Below are 21,716 nucleotides of genomic sequence, written 5' to 3'. Positions count from 1 at the left end.
GTGAGTGGGGATAGCTACAGCTCCCAATTTTTTTATTTTTATTTTTAAATAATGGGCTTTTGGGAAATGTCAGGTGGTGACATTGGGAGGCAGAAGTGATGCTATTTCCATATTGGGCTGGGACTTCTGCATCTGGGAGGGAGGGTTAGCTGGAGCCCACCCTCCTGGAGTGGGGTGTGTGCATATGGAGGTGACTGGGGGAGAGGGGAGCTGAAGGGTGAAGAAAGATTTTGCTGTGTGTTTCGATGAGGCACGTAAACCCTCCCTCGTTTACTTTGTCCCCTCACACTCACCCAGGCCCTGCCTGGAGCGCTGGGTAAGGAAGACACCAACACCGCCTCAGGGGGCAGGAGAAGAGCCTCTAACGGTTACTCCCGCCCGCACGCGCTCCCACTCCCGGGCCGCCTAGGGAGCCAACCCAAACAAGCCGGCGCTGAAGAGAATCAGCCAATCAGAAACCGCAGAAAGTAGCTGACTGACAGGCGAGCCGACCCAATGGGAGGCATCTTAAGAGAAGGGCAGGACCATCGTTGAGGAGGGTGAACGGCACCGCCCGCTGGGAGGATCGCGGGGGCGCGGCTAAACCGCACGGGGGCGTGGTTTGAAGGGACGTGGGCGTGGCCTTTGCTTGGTGATGGGCGTGGCCTAGTGGACCCTATTTAAACCTGCTGCTCCCAGCCTCAGCCGCTGAGTCGGCGCGGAGCCGTTGCAGGTGTTGCGGCCTCGGTGGAGGCCGCTTTGGATAGCGGTTGTGCGCGCGGGTTCCTCATCCCGTGGCTGTCCCCTTCCTCCGCAGCAGGGGCGGGCTTCTGCGGTTCGGCGGGTGGGGGAGGCGGGGTCCCCCCCTTGTAGGGCGGGCGTGTGGGTCTGTGGTACCCGTTGGATGCGCTCCCGGAGCCCCGGGCAGGAGGGGGCCGGAGGGAAGCGTCGCCTCGCCGCTGCCTAAGAGGATTTTACTACGTCTCGGACTCCGCCTGGCGCCGGTGCCGCCGCCCCCTGCCGTGTGTGCAGGTCCCCCCGGCGCGCGGGAAGCGGAGATGGCCGAGAAGTACCTGCCCGAGCTGATGGCGGAGAAGGACTCGCTGGACCCGTCCTTCACCCATGCGCTGCGGCTGGTGAACCAAGGTGGGCGACCCCGGGGCAGGGGTGCTGGAGGGGGGACCCCCGAGGCGTGGGAAGGGGGTGGCCCTTAGTTGGGGACCGGGGCTCGCTGCGTCCGTGAGGCGCGGGCTGAGTTCCGGCGGGGCTGCCTGGTCCTGCTCCTCTCGGCGGCTGGCAGCCAGGTGCGGAGCCTGGTCTCTCCGGCTCCTTCGCTCCCCGCACGGGCTGCCTGCCAGGGGCACCGGCTACTGCTCCGCGGCTGCCAGGTGGAAGTTACCCCTCTGGGGTTTGGCCGCTGGGTCGCTGTCGCCCGGCGAGACACGGTCCCCAGCGGGCGTGGCGTGCACCGGAGAGAGGGTGGCTGGTGCCTTGGCACATCGCACCCCGGGGCACGCGGTGGGAGGAGACGCACCTGCCAGGGATGTAAAATCTCCGTCCAGACGCTGTCCAAGCGGGCGGGGGGTGACTTCAGCTCGGGAGCCTCTTGTGATCGCTCTCAATAGGATGTGTCTGGTACTAGGGGTGGGGAGGAAGCCGGGTCGCGTCTTTCCGTGGTGTGCTTGGGACCTGAAGCGTTGTCCCGGTCTGTTGACACTTGTGGGTTTCAATTGATCTTAATACTGATGTACATGTCTGCTAGGAGAAGGAAGCCTGACGACTTTGTGTAAAGTAACAAAAAAGAAAAAATTGGCCCCCGAGAACAATGCATAGTGTAATTCCTCGCTTTGCATCTTGGCAGAGACTGATGCAGTGAAGTTCCCTTAAATACCCAAATTATGTAAAGAGTAGGCTTTTTAGAAGGAAAATATAACCCTTTTAGTGAGCAGATAGTATAGAATTGTCAAACACACCCACTTAGCTTTTATTTGAACTAAAATTAATCACCACATTTTCCTGTTTTACATCTGTTGGATTAATGATGAGCAGATGAAGATGGTCATTTAAATTAATTACTGAAGTTTCTATTCTTGATCCATTTAGAATACATTGTTCGTGTGTGCTGTGTTTACATTCCTGATTGGGCTTGCTCTTGTGTCTAATGAACTATGTTTTCCATTGTTACCTATTGTGCAGGCTGCTGTGTGAGAATTTGAATTATACAGTGTGATCAGTGGAGTTAAGGAGGACTGGAGTTACAAAGTCAAAGAATAATAAAACAAAGTGTCATCTTCATTATTCAGCAAAATGACATCCATTTAACTAGCAGAATGAGAAGAATTGTTTAAGTTTGTATGCATAAGACATGTAGTCATGATTCCAGATTTTTCATATTGCCACTGCTATGTGAAGTGTTGCTTTGGGATTATTGGGCATACATGTCTGTTAGTTTAGACTACTAACAGTCCATGGTTAGGTTATGTATTCATATCTAGTAAGAATAGATTCAGCTGCATGTGCATCATTTATCTCAAAATAGCCTTGGCTATTCCACACAAATTGTTCTCCTGTTGAGAATGTTTGTTAATCTCTAGGAGCTGTCCAGTATGCCAGCAAAACTAAATATTATGTTCATATTTATTTTCTTCAAGAAGTGGTCTTCAAACTAAGTTTTTCCCACAGGAAGTCATGTATACCGTTGCAAGTAACTTCAGAAATTGAAAATGGCTCTTAAAGTCAATTTTATGCAAAATTTTAATTGCATAAAATTCTGCTTTAGGCAATCAGTGGTGATTGAAAAAAGTGATTTCTAAGCATCAAATAAAGTCAATTAGCAACAGTAAATTGAAAAATAATCTGTTTAAAATGGTCACTAGTATTTTCAGAAATATCTATTGCCTAAATATTAAAGAAGAAATTATAGTGTAAATTATGCAGTGTGTGTGTTCAGCTATAATTCTGGGGAAATGTCTGAATGGTGAACTGCTTTATGATGGGTAGATGACTTTAAAACATTCATAAAATGTGTGGAGGTAATATGGTACAAAATTCACGCATTGTGGTAGTCCAGATTTATTACTAAATCAATTCACTAGTTAACTTTTAAAAATGAAAATAGAGTATGCACCTTAATCTCATTGCTGAAATTATTGGAAGGCTATACTGGTATTTGCTTCATTACATTCATTGATATATATCCAAGTTACAAATGTTAAAGATTGGCATAGCTTGTCTTGCAGTGTGCTAGGAAATATTTTTCTCCTTTTAAATTTAAGGACTAACAAAGTGTTGACTAATGCACATAATCTCAATTGCAAAATGCAAATACCATGATATTTTCAGCTTGATACGCTAAAATAATGGAAAATTTGCCCCCAAAAAACAATCTTATTTGAAGGAAGTTTTTTCTTTGTAAAATGTTTCCTGTGAATTTAAGGTAAAATCATTTGAGAAGGAAAATCTTAATGTAAATCAAGTTTTCTGATACTGTGACTAAGTATCGTGGTTAAATATGTGCTTAAATTTTATTTTATCAACTGATAGAAGTTGATGATAAAACTTGCAACTATATACTATCCTCCAACATCATGAGTTATTCACTTTTCAGTTAGACTTCTGAGCAAAGATTGAGAATAGAGTATCTTCCAGATTTTATAAGTCTGTATGTGTATATAACTGATCCTTTTTCTGAAGTTATAAGGATCTTTAACTAACATGCTTAACTGTGGGTCTGAAGTTTGATGACAAAGTAAATTAACTAGAATTAATACCAAGGGGCAAGCCCTAGGTATGTTTTTATTTATTACCAGGGTCACATCTATTTCTAATCATTTTTGCTGGTACAGTAGTTTTAGTATCTATATATACCCGGTGCTCTTTTAGCTCATACCACTAAAACATGGATGGTGTTCTCAGTAGGACATTTGTTAGTATTGTATCTTATATTTATGTAGATTTTTGTTGTTTGGCTTCAGATTTAATTTCTGTGCTGTTAAATTCACAAAGACTTAGAGATGTTCTATCCATTTATCTTTTGAAATGTAAACTCCTAAAATAAAAGCATAACTACCAATTTACTGCTCCAATTTAAAATCTGGTTTATGTAACCTTAACCATTTAAAATTATCTGAGTTGATGGCCGGCCTCACAGACAGTTGTATAATCTAGTGTTTTGAAGCTGCTGCTGACTAAAACAAATGTAATATGTAGGGTATCTGCTTGTCTTAAAGTAATATAAAAAAATCCTATTATTACAGTGACTTCAGAAGTTAATAGCTCTTTAACCTATTTTTCTCAATTATAGCAGGCTATGATCTTGGTAAAATGGAAGGTTTTCTTTTGTCTACCTGAACTTATAATTTTGGTGGTTTGTACTACTTATGTTGAGAAGCTGAGTTAACTTCCCTTTCTTGCAATTGTTCAGGAATCATAATCTAAACAGGTCATTATTTTTGCTTATTTGAAAGTAATAGTTTAATTCTTACCCATTCAGTAACACTGATATTTTTTTATTTTTTTTCCCAATGGTGCAATAATCAAAATTGGGATTTGGGTTGCAAAAATGAACTATACAATAACGTAACTAGTTTAACTATTGTAAAACATTTGTAATTTTAAGTTTTGCCAAATCAACATCAAAGATTGTGTTGTCTTATGAATATGCTCCACTGTGTGGAAAGGCAAACCTGTTTTGATGGATAAAGCCAATTTACCTAAAACTTTTGGGATCACTTCTTGAGACTTACTGAGCAGCATCAGTCAATCAATATTGGAAAAATCACTAAACAAAGCTCAGAAGGGCTGAAATAAGTGCTATTTTTCAGTACATATGAGAGCACAATAATATTCACAAATGTCTTGCCATGTTGAAATTGAGTATCAAGAGGCAATTGAGAAGCTTCCCTGTGCCTGTACTTTCAATATCTGCCAATTATAGTCTCTACATGGTAATACACAATAGTATACTGAGATTTTTCTAGTGGCAGATGAAGAATCATAAACCATACAGAAACTATGTATGATTTCTTGGTCTCAAGATTTAGTTACAGAACTCTGTAAACTACAGAGCATAATGAACATTGGGATTGGGGGCGGGGGGAGTACTAAACTTTGTTTCTCTGTAGTATTTCAGAATTAATGTTTGCTTGGCAAAAAGCATTTGCTGGCATTGAGCATACTGATGGAATTGAAATGAGCACCTACGTATTTGTTGCCTACCTACCTACTCATTAACTTCATTGCTTGCTACTTTCAATTGCTATAAAGCAGTAATCTTCTCAGATTGTTTCCCCCAAAATGTGAGGCCTCCAATGGCTTTAACAGAATTTTCACAAATATAAATGGGGAAAAAAAGGTTGTTGAAGTGCTGTGTTAAACTAGTATTGGAGCAATCCACTACTGCTTAAATTTGGTAGAACAGTAGGGGTCCTTATCCAGGAGGTAATGAGAATATATTGTCGCTGTTCTGCTCTGAATCAGATCTTTATTTACTTGAGCAAAACATATTAAGCCTGTTTACTGTAATACAATTAGCTTTCTTTCTATAAACATAGTTAAGTTTGTGACAAGAGTCAGACACATAGGTGAGGTTTTCATATACTTAATAAATTGACAGTTCTGAAAGGATTAATATGTAGCTGTTAAGTATCAGGAATAAAACATTCTGGCTAGTTCTAACCTACATATAGTAGCTCTTATTCTCAAGGAAGGCCTCTGGTGCCTTTCCCATGGAGGTTAGATCACGTGGGGAGAAGCAAGGTGGTGGGAATCTCTTACCCCCAAGTAAGAGCATGCAACTCAGTTATGCATTTTTTCCATGTTTGTAGCGTTTGGGAACTGCTATTTTGATAGAGAAATGAAATACATTTTTGGATTTAGAAGCTGAAATTTTCAAGAAAAGTTTCCTAGAAATTGTTTTTTACAATCGCCATAATCAAAGGCATTAGATATAGCTTTCATCTTTAACCTTACCATGGCAATAGCTTATCACGCAGAGGGAAGTGTTGTTTAAAATCTCTGTAGCATAAGTGACTTGTCAGTCATTGTACTAAAACTTTGCGTGTAGAACAACTTTAATATGCAATGGTTACATCTGCTCCTTACCACATATGGAAACAGATTGAGTTGAAGACGGCAGCAGTAAGTTGCTACTCGTTAAAATAAAATATCTCTCTATAGCAAAGCAATGCACTTGAAGGTGTGAAGATTTATAGCAATTATTTTCTGAAGTGAGGGTGAACTTTCATAGGCTTCATAGTTGAATTTATCACCAGGTTTTTGGAATTAATTTTACATCTACTACTAGAAATACTTTCTTAAAGCTGTACAACTTGAATCTAGTGCTTTTTAGATTAGGTTGCCTAACTTGTTTTCTACCTCTAGACATGTCACTGTTGTCAAAAGTTCAACTACTTTCTTGATGTACAATTCAGTGCCCTTTATCAAGCGGGGTGTTGTGTTTGCAAGGCTGACTGTCTTTCAGATTATACATAATATATATTTGTGAATGTAAATGCTAGAGGGGCTGACATAATACCTATTGAACTATTTGGTAGTTCAGTAACTAGGGCTTGTCTAAACTACAAAATTAAGTTAACTTTATCTAATTTGACCTCTAGCCCCCAAATTAATGAAGTCGATTGTGCGTGGCCACGCCATGCTCATTGTCTCGATGGAGCAATGAGAAGCAGCACCTGCATCCATGCACAAAACAGTGCATCGTGGGTTGCTATCCCAAAGTGCAATTTGCCACAGTGTGTTTTGGGAAGTTTGTGTAATGCCTCATGAGACCAAAATATTGTTGCAGAGGAGAATGGGAACATTATGTCAGCATCCCATGATGCACCGTGCTCCCTCCCTCATATCCACAACAAACGACTCAGTGGTTTTCGTGCCTTAAAACCACTGTGCGTACGCCATAACCCCAGAAGCATGGAGCCTGCTCAGTTGTGCACTCTTACTGTGAGCATCTCAAACACCTCGCGTCTTCTCCTGCAGTATTTCCAGAGTCTAAGTCTGGCCTGCTATGTGAAACATAGCAATGTCCTGCAAGCAGTGCTGCTGTAAGCCATTTGAAAAAAACAATTCCCAGTTGCTGCTGGCAGTCCCAGAGCAGCTGCACTCTGAGCATGGTTTCTGGTCCCATGAAACAAGCACTGACTGCTGGTGGGACTGCATCTTTTGCAGGTATGGGATGACAAGCAGTGGCTGCAGAACTTTCAAATGCCCTGCAGTTCAACAACACAAAAATGAGCTGTTCTGACAGCGGAGAAACGAGAGGTGGTTGCTATTTGGAAGCTTGCAACACCAGACAGTTACCGGTCAGTGGGGAATCAATTTGGAGTAGGTAAATCAATCATGGGAGCTTCTGTGCTCCAAGTGTGTGCAGGGCCATTAGTCAGCTTCTGCTACGAAAGGTAGTGAGTCTGGGAAACGTGAAGGACATAGTGGATGGCTTTGCCATGATGGGGTTCCCTAATTGCAGTGGGGTGATAGATGGCACACATCCCCATCTTGGTATCAGACCACCTTGCCAAAGAGTACATAAACCAAAAGGGATACTTTTCAATGGTGTTGCAAGCACTGGTGGATCACAGTAGGTATTTCACCATCATCAATATAGGATGGTCGGGAAAGGCTCATGACGCATCTTTAGGAACTTGGGTCTGTTCAAAAAGCTGCAATCTGGGACTTTCTTTCCAGACCACAGAATTAACATTGGTGACATTGAAATGCTTATAGTTAGCCTGGGTCACCCAGCCTACCCCTTGCTCCCATGGCTCATAAAGCCATACACTGGCTGTCTGGACAGCAGTAAGGAACAATTCAACAATCGGCTCAGCAAGTGCAGAATGGTGGTTGAAAGTGCCTTTGGTCGTTTGAAAGGACACTAGAGAAGTTTACTAACAAGGTTGGACCTTAGTGAGGAGAACATCTCCATGGTTATAGCTGCCTGCTGTGTGCTCCATAATATCTGTGGGAGCGGGGGGGAAAAAAGGCAGTTGAGACCAATTGCATGGCAGCCATTTTTGAGCAGCCAGACACCAGGGCAATAAGAGCACAGCAAGGGCTGCTGTGTATCTGAGGCTTTGAAAAGCTGTTTCAGTAATGAGTCAGAATAATGGGAGCTGCTTGTCTGCATTATGCTTTCCCAAACCTTCACCTGGCTTGTATCACTGTACCTGTAAAGCCAACCCCCAACCCAAGCCCACTGATTCTACTCCATAAAGAACATTTATTTCTCAAATCCATTTACTTTATTTAACAAACATAAGTAAGGAGGGAGAAGAGAGAAGCTAACCATGGGGGAAAAGGGGTTGTAAAGTTGAAATGGCAGAAACATTTTCAGCTGTGTAACATACCACCACATTCCAGACCATCAAAGGTCTGTGAATGGGCGCTGCCTTTTCCTTGTACCCTTCTCCCCTCAACCCCCACGTTAAGTGAAAGGGATTATGGACATTTTGCCCATGCCTCATGGAATGCTTGGGGGAGGGTGATTCTGCACCAGGCAATGCTGGCTGTCCATCAGGGTGTGCAGAGGGACTCTACCCTCCTGCTTCTGTTCCTGCAGTTCAACCAGATGCCTCAATGTGTCTGCTTCATTCCTCATAATACAAAGCATCTTATCCTGTGCCACACATGCTTGCTCATTGGGTGCTTTCCTGCTCTCCATGTCTAGCTTCTCAGACAATGAAATCCTCCATGCTCTCAGCTCTGTCAGCAGCCCCAGAGGCATTCATTATCTCAGTGAACCTGTCCTCCCATGTTTTCTCCTCCTGAAAGCAGACTTTCGGTGATTAGGTGTTGACCTGCCAAAGGACACATTTCCAGTTGTCGGGGGGAGGAAGGTAGGTGTGGGGGAGACATAAAGGAGCCATTGTATATGAATAAAATGTTTCCATAGCAAGGCCATTTTTCATAAAAAAAACAATAAAATCCATTGTTACATTAGGTGCAAACCATAACATAATCAGAATCTATAACCGTTCACTGTGCCGTTTTGCTGTTCCAGCCGTGGGGCATATGGGGGGCCCCCCCCAGGTCACTGCACTTTTAATGAAGTTTTATGGCAGGCTCAAGTCAGGAGCGCAGGTAGCTAGTCGAACAATGGTTCTTTCCCATAGAACCATGGGAAGCTGTTTACGAATGGGGCAGGTGCAAACGTTTTCACTTCCAAATTGTGGAATCTCTCATGTGGGGCCCCAGTCCCCTATCAGCCACTTTAAATTATTTGCTGATCCATGCCAAGCACAGTAAAGGCACATTAGTGGCTGTGTGGTTTGGCAATCCAGAAGGTGGGGGGGTGGGTGGAATGGATCTACATGCCTTTATTTTCTGTGTAATAGCACTTTTAATTATGACCTCCACTGTTTTCCCCAGGCTACCCTATGTGATATCAGTCTCCTGAGGGTAACAGAGGCAGAAAGGAAGGAGATGCTGCAAGCATCTGGGTATAAACCCGCTCCCTATGCTGTGTACCGCAATGTCAGCAGAATTAATTCAGGAGTGGTGTGGGGAAAGTGTCCTACCATGGTGGAAGAGATGAGACTGCCCTGCCCAGAAAGCTTCTGCAAAGGATTGCAGAATACCTCCATGAAAGTTTCCTAGAGAGCCTGGGAATCCTCCATGGATATCTCAGTCCACATAAGCAGTCATTTTATGCATAGCTGGAGCAGCCTCTTGTAAGCAGAGAACCACAGCACCTCACTTTTTCTTCACTGTAAACATGCAATACCATCAAATGTGTGCACCTGCTAAAGTTTAACCGGACTTTTGAGTATACAATTACAATGAGAGGCATCTTCCCCAGCATCACAATCCTGCGACCCACAGAGCTCTGGGGTTAAATATTTTCTGGCTCTCGGGGAGAATGGATCCACCACTCACCTGTCTCCCATTCTCCTCCTCCTACACCACCACTATATCATTTTCTGGTATCCCTCACACCTGTGAGGTATCCACATTGCTTGTGGGGGTGCTTGTAGGGTCACCCTCACGAATCACATGCAGCTTGTTGTAGAACCAGCGTGCGTGGGGTTTAGCACCAGAACAACTGTTCACCTCCCTTGCCTTCTGGTACGCCTGGTGAAGTTTTTATTTCAATACGGCACTGCTGTGTGTCCCTCATGTAGCCCTTTTTCCCCCCCATTCCACAAGTTATCTTTGCATAGAAGTCTGCATTTCTTCTGCTGGATCCGAGCTGTGCCTGCACGGACTCTTCTCCCCACACAGTGAGTTCCACCACCTCCTGTGCAGGCCAGGCTGGAGCATGTTTGGGGCATGTAGTCTCCATGATCAGCTGTGCTTAAACTGGCATGCTCCCAATGCTGATCAAACAGGAAAGGGGAAATTTTGATTTCCCAGGGCTCTAGCAGGGGAGGGGCTGTTTCCTGTGTACCTGGCTGCAGTGCAGCCGAGTTGAGTGATCTCCAGAGGTCACAGATGAGAATTGTGGGACACCACCTGGAGGCCAATTAAGTCAAAATACACAATGCTGCGTCTGCACTACCTCAGTCGGCCCATGAAAATTGAACTAAGTGCTACGCCTCTCACAGAGGTGGATTACAGAAGTCGACATGAGAGGTGACTTAAGTCAACGTAAAGGACCCGGAAGTGTAAACAAATACATTAACAGGTCAACTTAAGGCGACTTCCTTCAACCTAACTCTGTAGTGTAGGCTAGGCTGTAAACACACAGAATGCTGAAAAAGTCAAAGAAATAAACCTCATTTATTAATTACAGCTTCAAATACCCAATTCTTTAATAGCACAATAAAATTAAATCAGTGCTACTTACTAATTTGTGGAGGAAATGAATTGAATAAAAGCCAATAGCTTACTTTATCCCCGAAGTATTTCAGGGACAAAATTTAGTTGACAAGATCTTTAGTTGAGTTTTATTTCATTGCTACTCTAAGGAATTTGTACATAAGAACCAGCAGGCCTGTTCTGTGATCAGTACCAGCTGCCCATTCAATAAAATGGATGAAAATATAGTTAATATATTAAAGGCTTCTCTCCTGAGGAAAGGTCTATTGCTGCTTTATATCTGGCCATGTCAATGGAAATCAAGAGTGGAACTGCAAACTAACAACATATGTAACTAGCTCTTGTAAATGCCTGTTGAAATATGTTAAGATCAAAGTAAAGAAATTAATACAAATAAAACCTGTTAATCACATTTCATTTGTAGTTGCTCATTACAAAAGGCATATGGGAACCTTGCCCCCTCAAAAGAAACAAACTCAACCCATACCACCCACTAAGGCTAACTGCTTGGAATAGAAGGGCTATATAAATGTAAAAGCATTGGAGAGGCAAACAAACCAAAAAAAAAAAATATTGCATCTTTCTGTAATAAGCTGGGATTTGTATTTCTATGTATATTGAAGGGAAGAGGTCCACAGATGCAAGTTCTTGACACGAGACCCTGTCTCTCATCCTACACAGTTGTTGAATTAGTTTGCAGTTCCACTCTCCATTTCCATTGACCTGGCCAGATGTCCTTAGCAGCAATAGATCTTTCCTCAGGAGAGAAGCCGTTTTTTATATATTAATTATCTTTGGGAGTAATTTTTGTTTGTGGTGACTGGGAGTGTGACCAGGTGGAGGGAAAATGATGATCTCTCCTTAAACTGTCATTCTGGGGCCACCATTTTATTACTGCATAACCTCTAATCTTTCTTTTCTTTTGATTGAGGAGGAGGGACAGCACTGACTTGTACAAGTGCTTCTTCTGAGTGGCTATCAAATTGCTTTGTAAGAGTAGATATTTTTTTAATCTAAAAATGTAGATAAGGAAAATTCCTCAGATGAGGACAGTAAGTTAATAAAATGTACCAAACCATTCATGGGCTGTATGCTTCATCAACTCAGTTGAAAATAATTGATCCATAATGAGAGAGGCTTGCTTAAGCCAATGAGTCACTCTGAGCCCTGGCCTACACTACAGGGTTTGGTTGAATTTAACCGTGTTAGGTCAATTTTTATAATGAATGAGTCTACACAAGCAACCCTGTTTGGTCTCCCTAAAGGGCTCTTAAAATCAACTTCTGTACTCCTCCCCAGTGAAGGGAGTAGTGCTAAAATCTACCTTGCTGGGTTGAATTTGGGGTAGTGCAGACCCAAATTGATGTTGTTGGCCTCCGGGAGCTATCCCAGAGTGCTCCAATGTCACCGCTTTGGACTGCACTTTCAACTCCGATGCACTAGCCAGGTACACAGGAAAAGCCTTGGGAACTTTTGAATTTCATTGCTTGTTTGGTCAGCGTGGCAAGTTCAGCAGCACAGGTGACCATACAGTCGTCTTTCTCTTCCCCTTCCTCCCCCCCCCCCCCCCCCCCGAATCACAAACTAGCTCCAGCATGGACCAAACAGGAGACCCTGGATCTGATTTCTGTATGGGGAGAAGAATCTGTGCAGGCAGAACTCTGATCAAAAAGAAGAAATGTTAATATATATGCCAAAATTGCACAGGGCATGATGGACAGAGGCTACAACAGGGACACACAGCAGTGCCGCGTGAAAGTTAGGGAGCTCAGGCAAGCCTACCAAAAGACAAAGGAGGCAAACAGTCACTCTGGGTCAGAACCCCATACATGCTGCTTCTATGATCAGCTGCATGGCATTCTGGGGGGGGGGACCCTTCCACTACTGTCCGTGGACACCTGCAAGAGGGGCGTATCTCACAACAGGGAGGATGATTTTGTGGAGGAGGATTGATGAGAATGCGCAGTAGTCAAGCAGTTAATCTGTTCTCCCTGGTAGCCAGGATCTTTTCATCACCCTGAAGCCAATACCCTCCCAAGGCAGGATCCCCGACCCTGACGGCGGAGAAGGCACCTCTGGTGAGTGCACATTAGTAACGACACTATAGGGTTTAAAAGCAATAGTGTATTAATGTTTGATTTGCCCTGAAGACCTGGAATGCATTCACAGCCAGTAAAGCTACTGGAAAAGTCTGCTAACATGTCTGGGGATGGAGTGGGAATCCTCCAGGGAAATGTCCATGAGACTCTCCTGGAGGTAGTCTGAAAGCCTTTGCAGAAGGTTTCTGGGGAGGGCTGCCTTATTTAGTCCTCCACAGTAGGACACTTTACCATGCCAAGCCAGTAGCAAGTATTCTGGAATCATTGCAGCACAAACCATGGCAGTGAATGGTCCTAGGTTTTGGTCGCATTCAAGCAGCATTGGTCTATATCTTTCTGTATGTTAGCCTCAGGAGAGTGATCTCATTCTTGGTCACCTGGTTGAAATAGGAGAACTTTTGTAAGGGAACAGTAAAAGGACCCCATTCATGCTGGGCTGTTTGCACTTGGCTAAAAGGGATCATTCCTGAGAATAGCCATGTGGCAGGGGGAGGGGTGAAAGGATCATCCCAAATAGCCATGCAAAGGGGTAGAGGGAGGTGTTGCACCTCCACCCGAAAACCGCAGACCTTCCTTTTAAATGGCAAACGCAATTGGCATTGCTTGCTATAGGAAAGGAGTGTGCTGCAGTTTGAAAACCTTCCCACATGTTATGAAGGCGTTAGAAGCCAAACCTGTGTACCCTTTGGCTTAACATGTCTGCCTGGAAACCGAATTCTGTTGCCCAGTCGTGTGTGACGTGTCACCATACCAGCAGGAGCTCAATATAAAAGGCAAAATGTGACCTTGTACCTAAAGTACATGTGCTGTCTGCTGTGAATTGATTGATTCACTGTGAAAGAGTCTCCCTTTTGTTCTCAGAAATGTATCCTCTTTAAAATTTGCTCTCCCTTTTTATCCCCCCGCAGGTGCTAATGTTTCTATGCTCCCCCTATCATCTCCATCCCTGAGGTTATCGCAGATTAGAAGGCAAAAAAAACACACTTGCAATGACATGTTTTCTGAACTCATGCAGTCCTCCTGCAGTGATAGGGCACAGCTGAATGCATGGAGGCATTCCATGGCGGAGTCCAGGAAAGCATTAAGTGAGCATGATGAGAAGAGGCAGGATACAATGCTGAGGCTAATGGGGGAGCAAACAGACATGCTCAGGCATCTGGTGGAGCTGCAGGAAAGCCAACAAGAGCACAGACCGCTGCTGCATCCACTGTACAACCACCTGCCCTCCTCCCCAAGTTCCATATCCTTCTCACCCAGATGCCCAAGATCGGGGGTGAGGGGGGGAGGAGGAGGCTCTAGGCACCCAGCCACTCCACTCCAGAGGATGGCCCAAGCAACAGAAGGCTGTCATTCAAACAGTTTTGATTTGTAGTGTGGCTAGAATAAGCAATGTGGCCTTGTCGTTCCCTCCTGGGCTACCTTGTCAGTTATCTCACTTTATTTAAAATTAATAAAGAGAATGCATGGTTTCAAAACAATAGTGACTTTATTTCCTTTGCCAGCGGTGATCAAAGGTGGTTGGCTTCCAAGGTATTAAAATCAGCAAAGGGGGTGGGTTTGTATCAAGGAGAAAACAACACAATTGTCATACCATAGCCTGGCCAGTTACAAAGCTGTTTTTCAAAGCCTCTCTGATGTGCAGCGCACCTTCCTGTGCTCTTCTAATCACCCTGGTGTCTGGCTATTCAAAATTGGCAGCCAGGCGATTTGCCTCAACCTCCCACCCCTCACTCTCTCAGATATTATGGAGCACACAGCAAGCAGTAATAACAATGGGAATATTGGTTGCGCTGAGGTCTAACCTAGTCAGCAAACAGCCCCAGCGAGCTTTTAAACCTCCAAAGACACATTCTACCACCATTCTGCACTTGCTTAGCCTATAGTTGAACTGCTCCTTACTACTGTTGAGGCTGCCTGTGTATGGCTTCATGAGCCAGGGAGCAAGGGTTAGGCTGGGTCTCCAAGGATAACTATTGGCATTTCAACATCCCCAACTGTAATTTTCTGGTCTGGTAAGTCCCTTCTTGCAGCTCAAACAGCCCAAAGTTCCTAAAGATGTGAGCGTTATGCACCTTTCCCGGCCATCCCATGATGTCGGTGAAACGTCCCTTGTGATCCACCAGTGCTTGCAGCACCATTGAGAAGTACCTCTTGCAGTTTATGTACTGGTTGGCAAATGATCCGGTGCCAAGTTAGGGTTATGCATTCCAGCTGTTGCCCCACCACTGTTAGGGAAACCCATTGCAGCAAAGCCATCCACTATGACCTGCACGTTTCCCAGAGTTGCTACCCTTGATAGCAGAACGTCAGTGATTGCATTGGCTACTTGAATCACAGCAGTCCCCACAGTAGATTTACCCCTTCCAAATTGATTCCTGACTGACTGGTTGCAGTCCAGGCATTGCAAGATTCCTCAGGGCTATCGCCACTCGCTTCTCAACTGTCAGGGCAGCTCTCATCTTGGTATTCCTACACTTCAGGGTGTGGGGAAAAGCAACTCACTGAGTTCCAGGAAAGTGGCCTTACACATGTGGAAGTTTCGCAGCCACTGGGAATCATCCCATACTCACAACACTATGTGGTACCACCAGTCTGTGCTTGTTTGCCAGGCCCCGAATCAGCGTTCCACTATATCAACCTGCCCTACTGCCGCCATGATGTCCCAATTGCCACACCCTATGCTTTCAGGAACATGCGTGTCTATGTCCTCCTCACAAGCATCCTCCTGGTGCTGCTCTTAGCCAGATTCTGCACATACTGCAGTATAATGTGTGAGGTGTTCGCTCAGCTCACTGCTGCTCTTGTGAGCATTGTAGGCTCCATGTTTGCCGTGCTATGGTGTCTGCACGGGTAACCCAGGAAAACAGGGCATGAAATGATTGTCTGCGGTTCCTTTCACGGAGGGAGGCAGGGGAGACTGACAACATGTACCCAAAACCACCCATGACAATATTTTTGCCCCATCAGGCATTGGGAGCTTAACCCAGAATTCCAATGGGCAGCGGAGACTGGGATAGCTTCCCACAGTGCACTGCTTCGTGAGTCGATGCTAGCCACAATAGTGCAGATGCACTCTGCCAACTTAATGCGCTTAGTGGGGACACAAACAATTGACTGTATAAAATCAATTTTTAAAAACCAACTTCTATAAAATCAACCTAATTTCTTAGTGTAGACATACCCTGAATAAATTGTCCTCCCCAGAACTGAATTAGAAAGTAATGTCTGTTTATTTGGGAATGGGCAATGGTTTTCTTGATGGATCTTTCAGTCTTTTGCCATTATCATTATTCCATGTGTAACCGTGCTTCTGTGGGTCACAACTGAGAATACCAAATTCAGGACAAACTGCTGAGAAATAGGGCAGACACACCCCAACCTGGTTGTTATTCCTCCATAAGATATACCAAATCAGTAACACAAGTAAACTTCTGTCTCACCACAGACTAACAAGAAGTTATAAAAGCAGTTTCCTTACATATTCCAGTCCTTGTATCTTGCCCAAAACCACTGGATTTAAAGATGAGGGGTCCTTTACAACCAGCCTTGTCAAATAAAAGGTTCTTCTGATCCCAAAGGACCAGCCACACACCCAGGTCAATATATAACTCAGATTTTGCTCCAAAATCACACTGTTGCCAATCCTTTAGTGTCTAAAATCTAAAGGTTTATTCATAAAAAGAAGAGTTAAAATAGGTTAAAGGAATCAAATACATACAATACATGCAAAGTTCTTGGCTCAAACTTGTAGCAATGATGGAATAAACTGCTGGCTTAAGTCTCTGGTTGCTTCCAAATCATTAGAAGGACCTCCGTCTCTTGGTTAGAATGCTCCCATTAGTGTAAGTCCATAGTCCAGAGGTTTGAGCAGCAAAGAGGCAAAATGAAAGTGTTTCCAGGGGCTTTTATAGCTTCTGCCATAGTGAGGGAAACTCATTGTTTCAAACAAAGCTCTCAGCACAGCTAGTGGAAAATTACAGGTAAAAGATGGGAGTTTGGAGTCATGTGGGCAAGTCACCTGTCCATGCCCAATTTTGCTTAGTCATAGCAGGAAGCCATTACCTATACTTCAGATGGAACATCCACAGGAAAGTCTATTCAGTTTAGATGGATGTCTCCCATGGTTCATTGTGAGTTTTGATGGGCCACTCAATGTGAACAGTCCCTCCAAGATGTGCTCGCTAACTACCTTGTGGACATTACCCTAGGACCAAACATTTGAAATCCAGGTATAGAGCCAATACTCAAACTTAAAATACAAAAATGATATATGCATACAAATAGAATAATCCTATTCAGCAAATCATAACCTTTCCATAGACATCTTACAAGCCACATTTTGTAAAAGATTTGTTGCACATATATAACAGTGGTTGAAACAATGATCTATATGGTCATATTTTAATCAGATACTGTCAAACCATGAAAAGGTTTATACCAAGATAGATTAGTTAGCAGATTTTATGGAAAATAGAAGTAGCTATATGACTGGACATGGTTTTCTAATAGCTTCACAAAAAACAAATAACTAAGAGCTGCTTTGGTTCTTCTTTCCCCCCCTCTCATTAGTTTATTACTGCAGTAGTAGGCAATGGGTTGCAGATACATTAGAAATCATTTACTGTTTGAATACTACTCCTCACCCACTCATATGATTTATACCTGCAATAAATAAGACTTCACTGGTTAAAACTTTCAGTAATAGGATTACTTGTGGCACCTTAGAGACTAACAAATTTATTAGAGCATAAGCTTTCGTGGACTACAGCCTACTTCTTCGGATGCATATAGAATGGAACATATAATGAGGAGATATATATACCCACATACAGAGAGCATAAACAGGTGGGAGTTGTCTTACCAACTCTGAGAGGCCAATTAATTAAGAGAAAAAAAACTTTTGAAGTGATAATCAAGCTAGCCGAGTACAGACAGTGTGATAAGAAGTGTGAGAGTACTTACAAGGGGAGATAGAGTCAACGTTTGTAATGGCTCAGCCATTCCCAGTCCTTATAAATTTGTTAGTCTCTAAGGTGCCACAAGTACTCCTGTTCTTCTTTTTGCGGATACAGACTAACACGGCTGTTACTCTGAAACTAGTAATAGGATTGGTTGGGTAGTTAGACATTTCTTGAAAAGACTGGTTTTGTGATCCCTCCCCCAATAAAACTGGGTTTTGAATAACTATATGAAACTTCTAAGAACCTCAAATGTCAAATTTGTAGACTCTGTAATTGTTCCTCTGATTTTTTTAAAGCTAACATGAGTAGAATACTTTATGTAGCAAGTAGCTAACAGGGATGCTGTAAAATACAGCTTAAGCTATTCACACTGTGCTTCACCCTGGACTCCTCTGCTCTGAAGCATGACTCCAGCCTGCAACCACTCACTGATGATCTCATCTAGTCTAAATTGACTTCTAATTCAGTTGCATACTTACTTTGGCAGTCAATGAGAGTGATCGAATATAAAGGTTTCAAATTTAAATTGATATGGTTTGTCACTTCCAGTCCTCATTAACACCAGCCGTGCAAATTAAAACTGTAACCTTCTGAGCACTTTACTGGAGAAGTCAGTAAGAAGGTCACCGAGTACTGACTGGCTGCTCTAAGCCTGGTCTTGTTTGACTTGACTTGCATGTACTCTTAAATTCTACATATGCAACCTTTTCTATGCCCTGTCTGGAATTTCCCCCCTGTACTGTGTTTTTTTTGAATTCTCAAACATTTTTGATTGTGTCCCCCTTCTTTGTATCTGTCATAGTTTACACCGCCCCCCCCCCCACCGCAAGTACATATACCGATTTTAAAAAAACAACCCGTATAAACCTCACTGCATATTAAAAACGGTAAAGCATTGATCAGGGCCGGCTCCAGGGTTTTGGCCACCCCAAGCAGCCAAAAAAAAAAAAAAAAAAGCCGCGATCGCGATCTGCGGCGGCAATTCGGCGGGGGGTCCTTCACTCCCAGGCGGAGTGAGGGACCGTCCGCCGAATTGCCGCCGAATACCTGGACCTGCCGCCCCTCTCCGGAGCGGCCGCCCCAAGCACCTGCTTGAGAAGCTGGTACCTGGAGCCGGCCCTGGCATTGATTCAGACAGAGCAAATGATCCATTGTAATAAGAGCAAAAGCAAAACTGCACTTGTGGTCGATGTTTACAATTAAATATGCACACTGCACTGTAGCAAATGGATTAGCATACTGATGGCAACAACTTTGTATAAGGCTATGCAAGCGTAACAGAAATCCGTCAAAATACACCGTGCCATCTAGAGTCTAATGCACAGCGCCATCTGAGGACTGGATATATCTGGAGGAATCCACTTTGCTAATTATTCATTGATGTGGGTTCTCATGTCACCCCCCAGAATACATTCTGTGCCCCCTCAAGGGGACCCGCACCCTAGTTTAAGAACCTCTGGTATAGAGTGATCTGGATTGCTTGGTAAGCTGTGCCCATTCAAACAAAATGTATTTTAATATAGCCAAGTGCAAAATTATACATCTAGGAACAGGGCAAGTAGCCCAAATGTACAGACTGCGTGATTACATCCTGGAAAGCAGTGACTCTTAAAAGGACTTGGGGGCAATGAGCAATCAACTAAGTAGTGTGATGTGACAAAAAGGGCTATTGTGATCCTTGGATGAATAAACAAAGGGAGTAGGAATAGGGAGGTGATTCTCTGTATACGACATTGGTGGAAAAAATACGGGAATACTGTGTAAGGTTCTGATTTTCACATTTTAAGAAGAATGTTGAAAAATGAGAGTGTACAGAAGAACCACAAAAATGAATCGTGGTCTGAAGAAAATGCCTTGCAGTGAGACTTAGAGTTCAATCTCTTTAATTTATCAAAAAGAATATTGATAGATGACTGATACAAGGGTGTAAGTACCTTCACAAGTAGAAAATATTGAGTGCTAAAGAGTCATTTAATCTGTCAGAGAAAGATAATAGGAATCAGTGTCTGGAATATGAAGCCAAACAAATTCAAATTAGAAATAAGGCACAGATTTGTAACAGGGAAGGTGATCACCCATTGGCACAAACTACCAAGGGAAGTGGTGATTCTCTATCCACTTCTATCAAGACTGTGCTTGTCTAGAATTTATGCTTTAATCAACTAGGTTATCAGGCTCAATACAAGAGTAACTGGATGATGTGTGATGGTCTTTAATATATAGACTATATGATCTTCGAGGAAAGGAGCAGGCCATGAAGACTGGGGAAGGAAGAGCAGGAAAGGAACAAATATCCATGTACTGTAACTTGTAAGAGGCTAAAACATAATTTTCTTTCCGCATTGGGGTGTCTCGCTGGTTATGTAATGCTCTGTTTATTCCTTGCATAGATTCCCCTTTCAGATCCATCCCTTTAAATAGAATTTCTTTTCATGTATGCTGTTCTCCTTGGTGCTCTCTTCCCATTGCTTGTCTTCTGTGTTTTTCAACTGCCTTCTTTCATCACATTTCTTTTTTTATGTCAAGTATAAAATTAATAGGAAACTGGGAAGTTAAGTGAGTTTTGCTTCACCTACTATTCTCCACTTCCAGTTGCTGCTATATCACTGGCTGCTTTCCATCTCTTGCATTTGATGTCTTGATCAGATTTTCAGCTTCAGCTAGCAGCTACAAGGAGCAAAGCAACAAGGCAGCAAACAAATGCCAGTCTAACATTAGCGGTTGGTAAATCTTTTACGCTCTCTTGGTGAGCATATAGGAAGTTTTTATACAACTCTTGGGAGGACTTTTCCTTTCTTGGTTTTCTTTTTATAGAGAAATTCTATCTGTGAAACCTTGGGCTAAAACCTTTTCAATAAACTCTTGCTGTTGTGTGTGCATTAATATGAAGCTTTGTATCAGTTTTCTTCTGGGTTATCTTTTTTATCCACTATGGAAGTATTGGTATGATGGAGTGACAGTGATGACTTGTGGCTGCCCATGAATCCTTTAAGATTCTATATACCCCTCAATTTCTGTGAGAATTTCTCTCATTTTAACTTATTTGAATCATACAGCAAGAGGAACTGTGAGTAGGAAAAAGACGTCTTAGAAAAATGTGGGATATGTGCATGAGTTACACACACAGCCCCTTTTTTCTTGTTTGGATGACTGCTGATACAATTAGTTCAGTACTCATGGGCTTTCTGCATTCATTCTGTGCTTTGGGATGCATCTCTTACCTCTCCCACTCAACAGCAATGCTGGTAACAATTGTCTTGGGTGATTTGGGGAAAGTTTAAAGGGGGAGGGATAGCTCAGTGGTTTGAGCATTGGCCTGATAAACCCAGGGTTGTGAGTTCAGTCCTTGAGGGGGCCATTTAGGGAATTGGGGTAAAAATCTGTCTGGGGATTGATCCTGCTTTGAGCAGGGGTTGGACTAGATGACCTCCTGAGATCCCTTCCAAACCTGATATTCCATGAATATAAAGCAGATGCTTTAGATCAGAGGTTCTCAAATTGTGGTCCGCGAGCTCCATTCAGGTGGTCCGCAGATAGTTCTCTCTAAGATGCGTGCCTGGGCAGCCACACACGAGAGAATGAAGGGCCACCCACCTTCTTAGTGGAGGCATGCAGGCATGGCTCCACTAATTAGGTGCTTGGACCTTGGAGAAGATGCACATGTAAGGTGAGGTGGTGGCTGGGGGGGAAGAGAGGGTTGTTGGGGAGGGGTCAGTGGGGTCAGAAGAGGGGGTGGGGGGAATTTGGGATGTGCAGGGCTGTGGCGGCCAAAGAAAGAGGCGACTTTCCCCAGCTCCAGGGCTGCGGCTGCTGGACAGAGACTGCCTTCCTTCCCAGCCCCAGCTTGGGGGATGCCGCGGTGGGGGAGAGAGGGCACAGCCATCGCATTAGAAAAGTAAGACTACTG

General features: G+C 43.7%; 1 protein-coding gene across 2 annotated transcripts in view; it reads left to right on the top strand.

The window, feature by feature from the left end:
- The first annotated feature begins 704 nt into the window (after window positions 1–704).
- The window catches only part of KHDRBS3 (KH RNA binding domain containing, signal transduction associated 3), a 208,936-nt gene continuing 187,924 nt past the window's right edge, over window positions 705–21,716 (top strand). For both annotated transcript variants that reach the window (XR_008444117.1, XM_054021074.1), the window contains exon 1: window positions 705–1,125. Coding sequence is in view for 1 of the 2 variants with exons in the window: in XM_054021074.1 (XP_053877049.1) it covers window positions 1,038–1,125 (88 nt within the window). In the remaining variant the exon portion in view is untranslated. The remainder of the gene's footprint in view (window positions 1,126–21,716) is intronic.

Source organism: Malaclemys terrapin, chromosome 2 (genome assembly GCF_027887155.1).
Source record: "Malaclemys terrapin pileata isolate rMalTer1 chromosome 2, rMalTer1.hap1, whole genome shotgun sequence".
In the NCBI taxonomy this organism is placed as follows: Eukaryota; Metazoa; Chordata; order Testudines; family Emydidae; genus Malaclemys; species Malaclemys terrapin.
The sequence above is the reverse complement of the archived record's forward strand: the minus strand, read 5'-3'. Positions and strand labels throughout refer to the sequence as shown.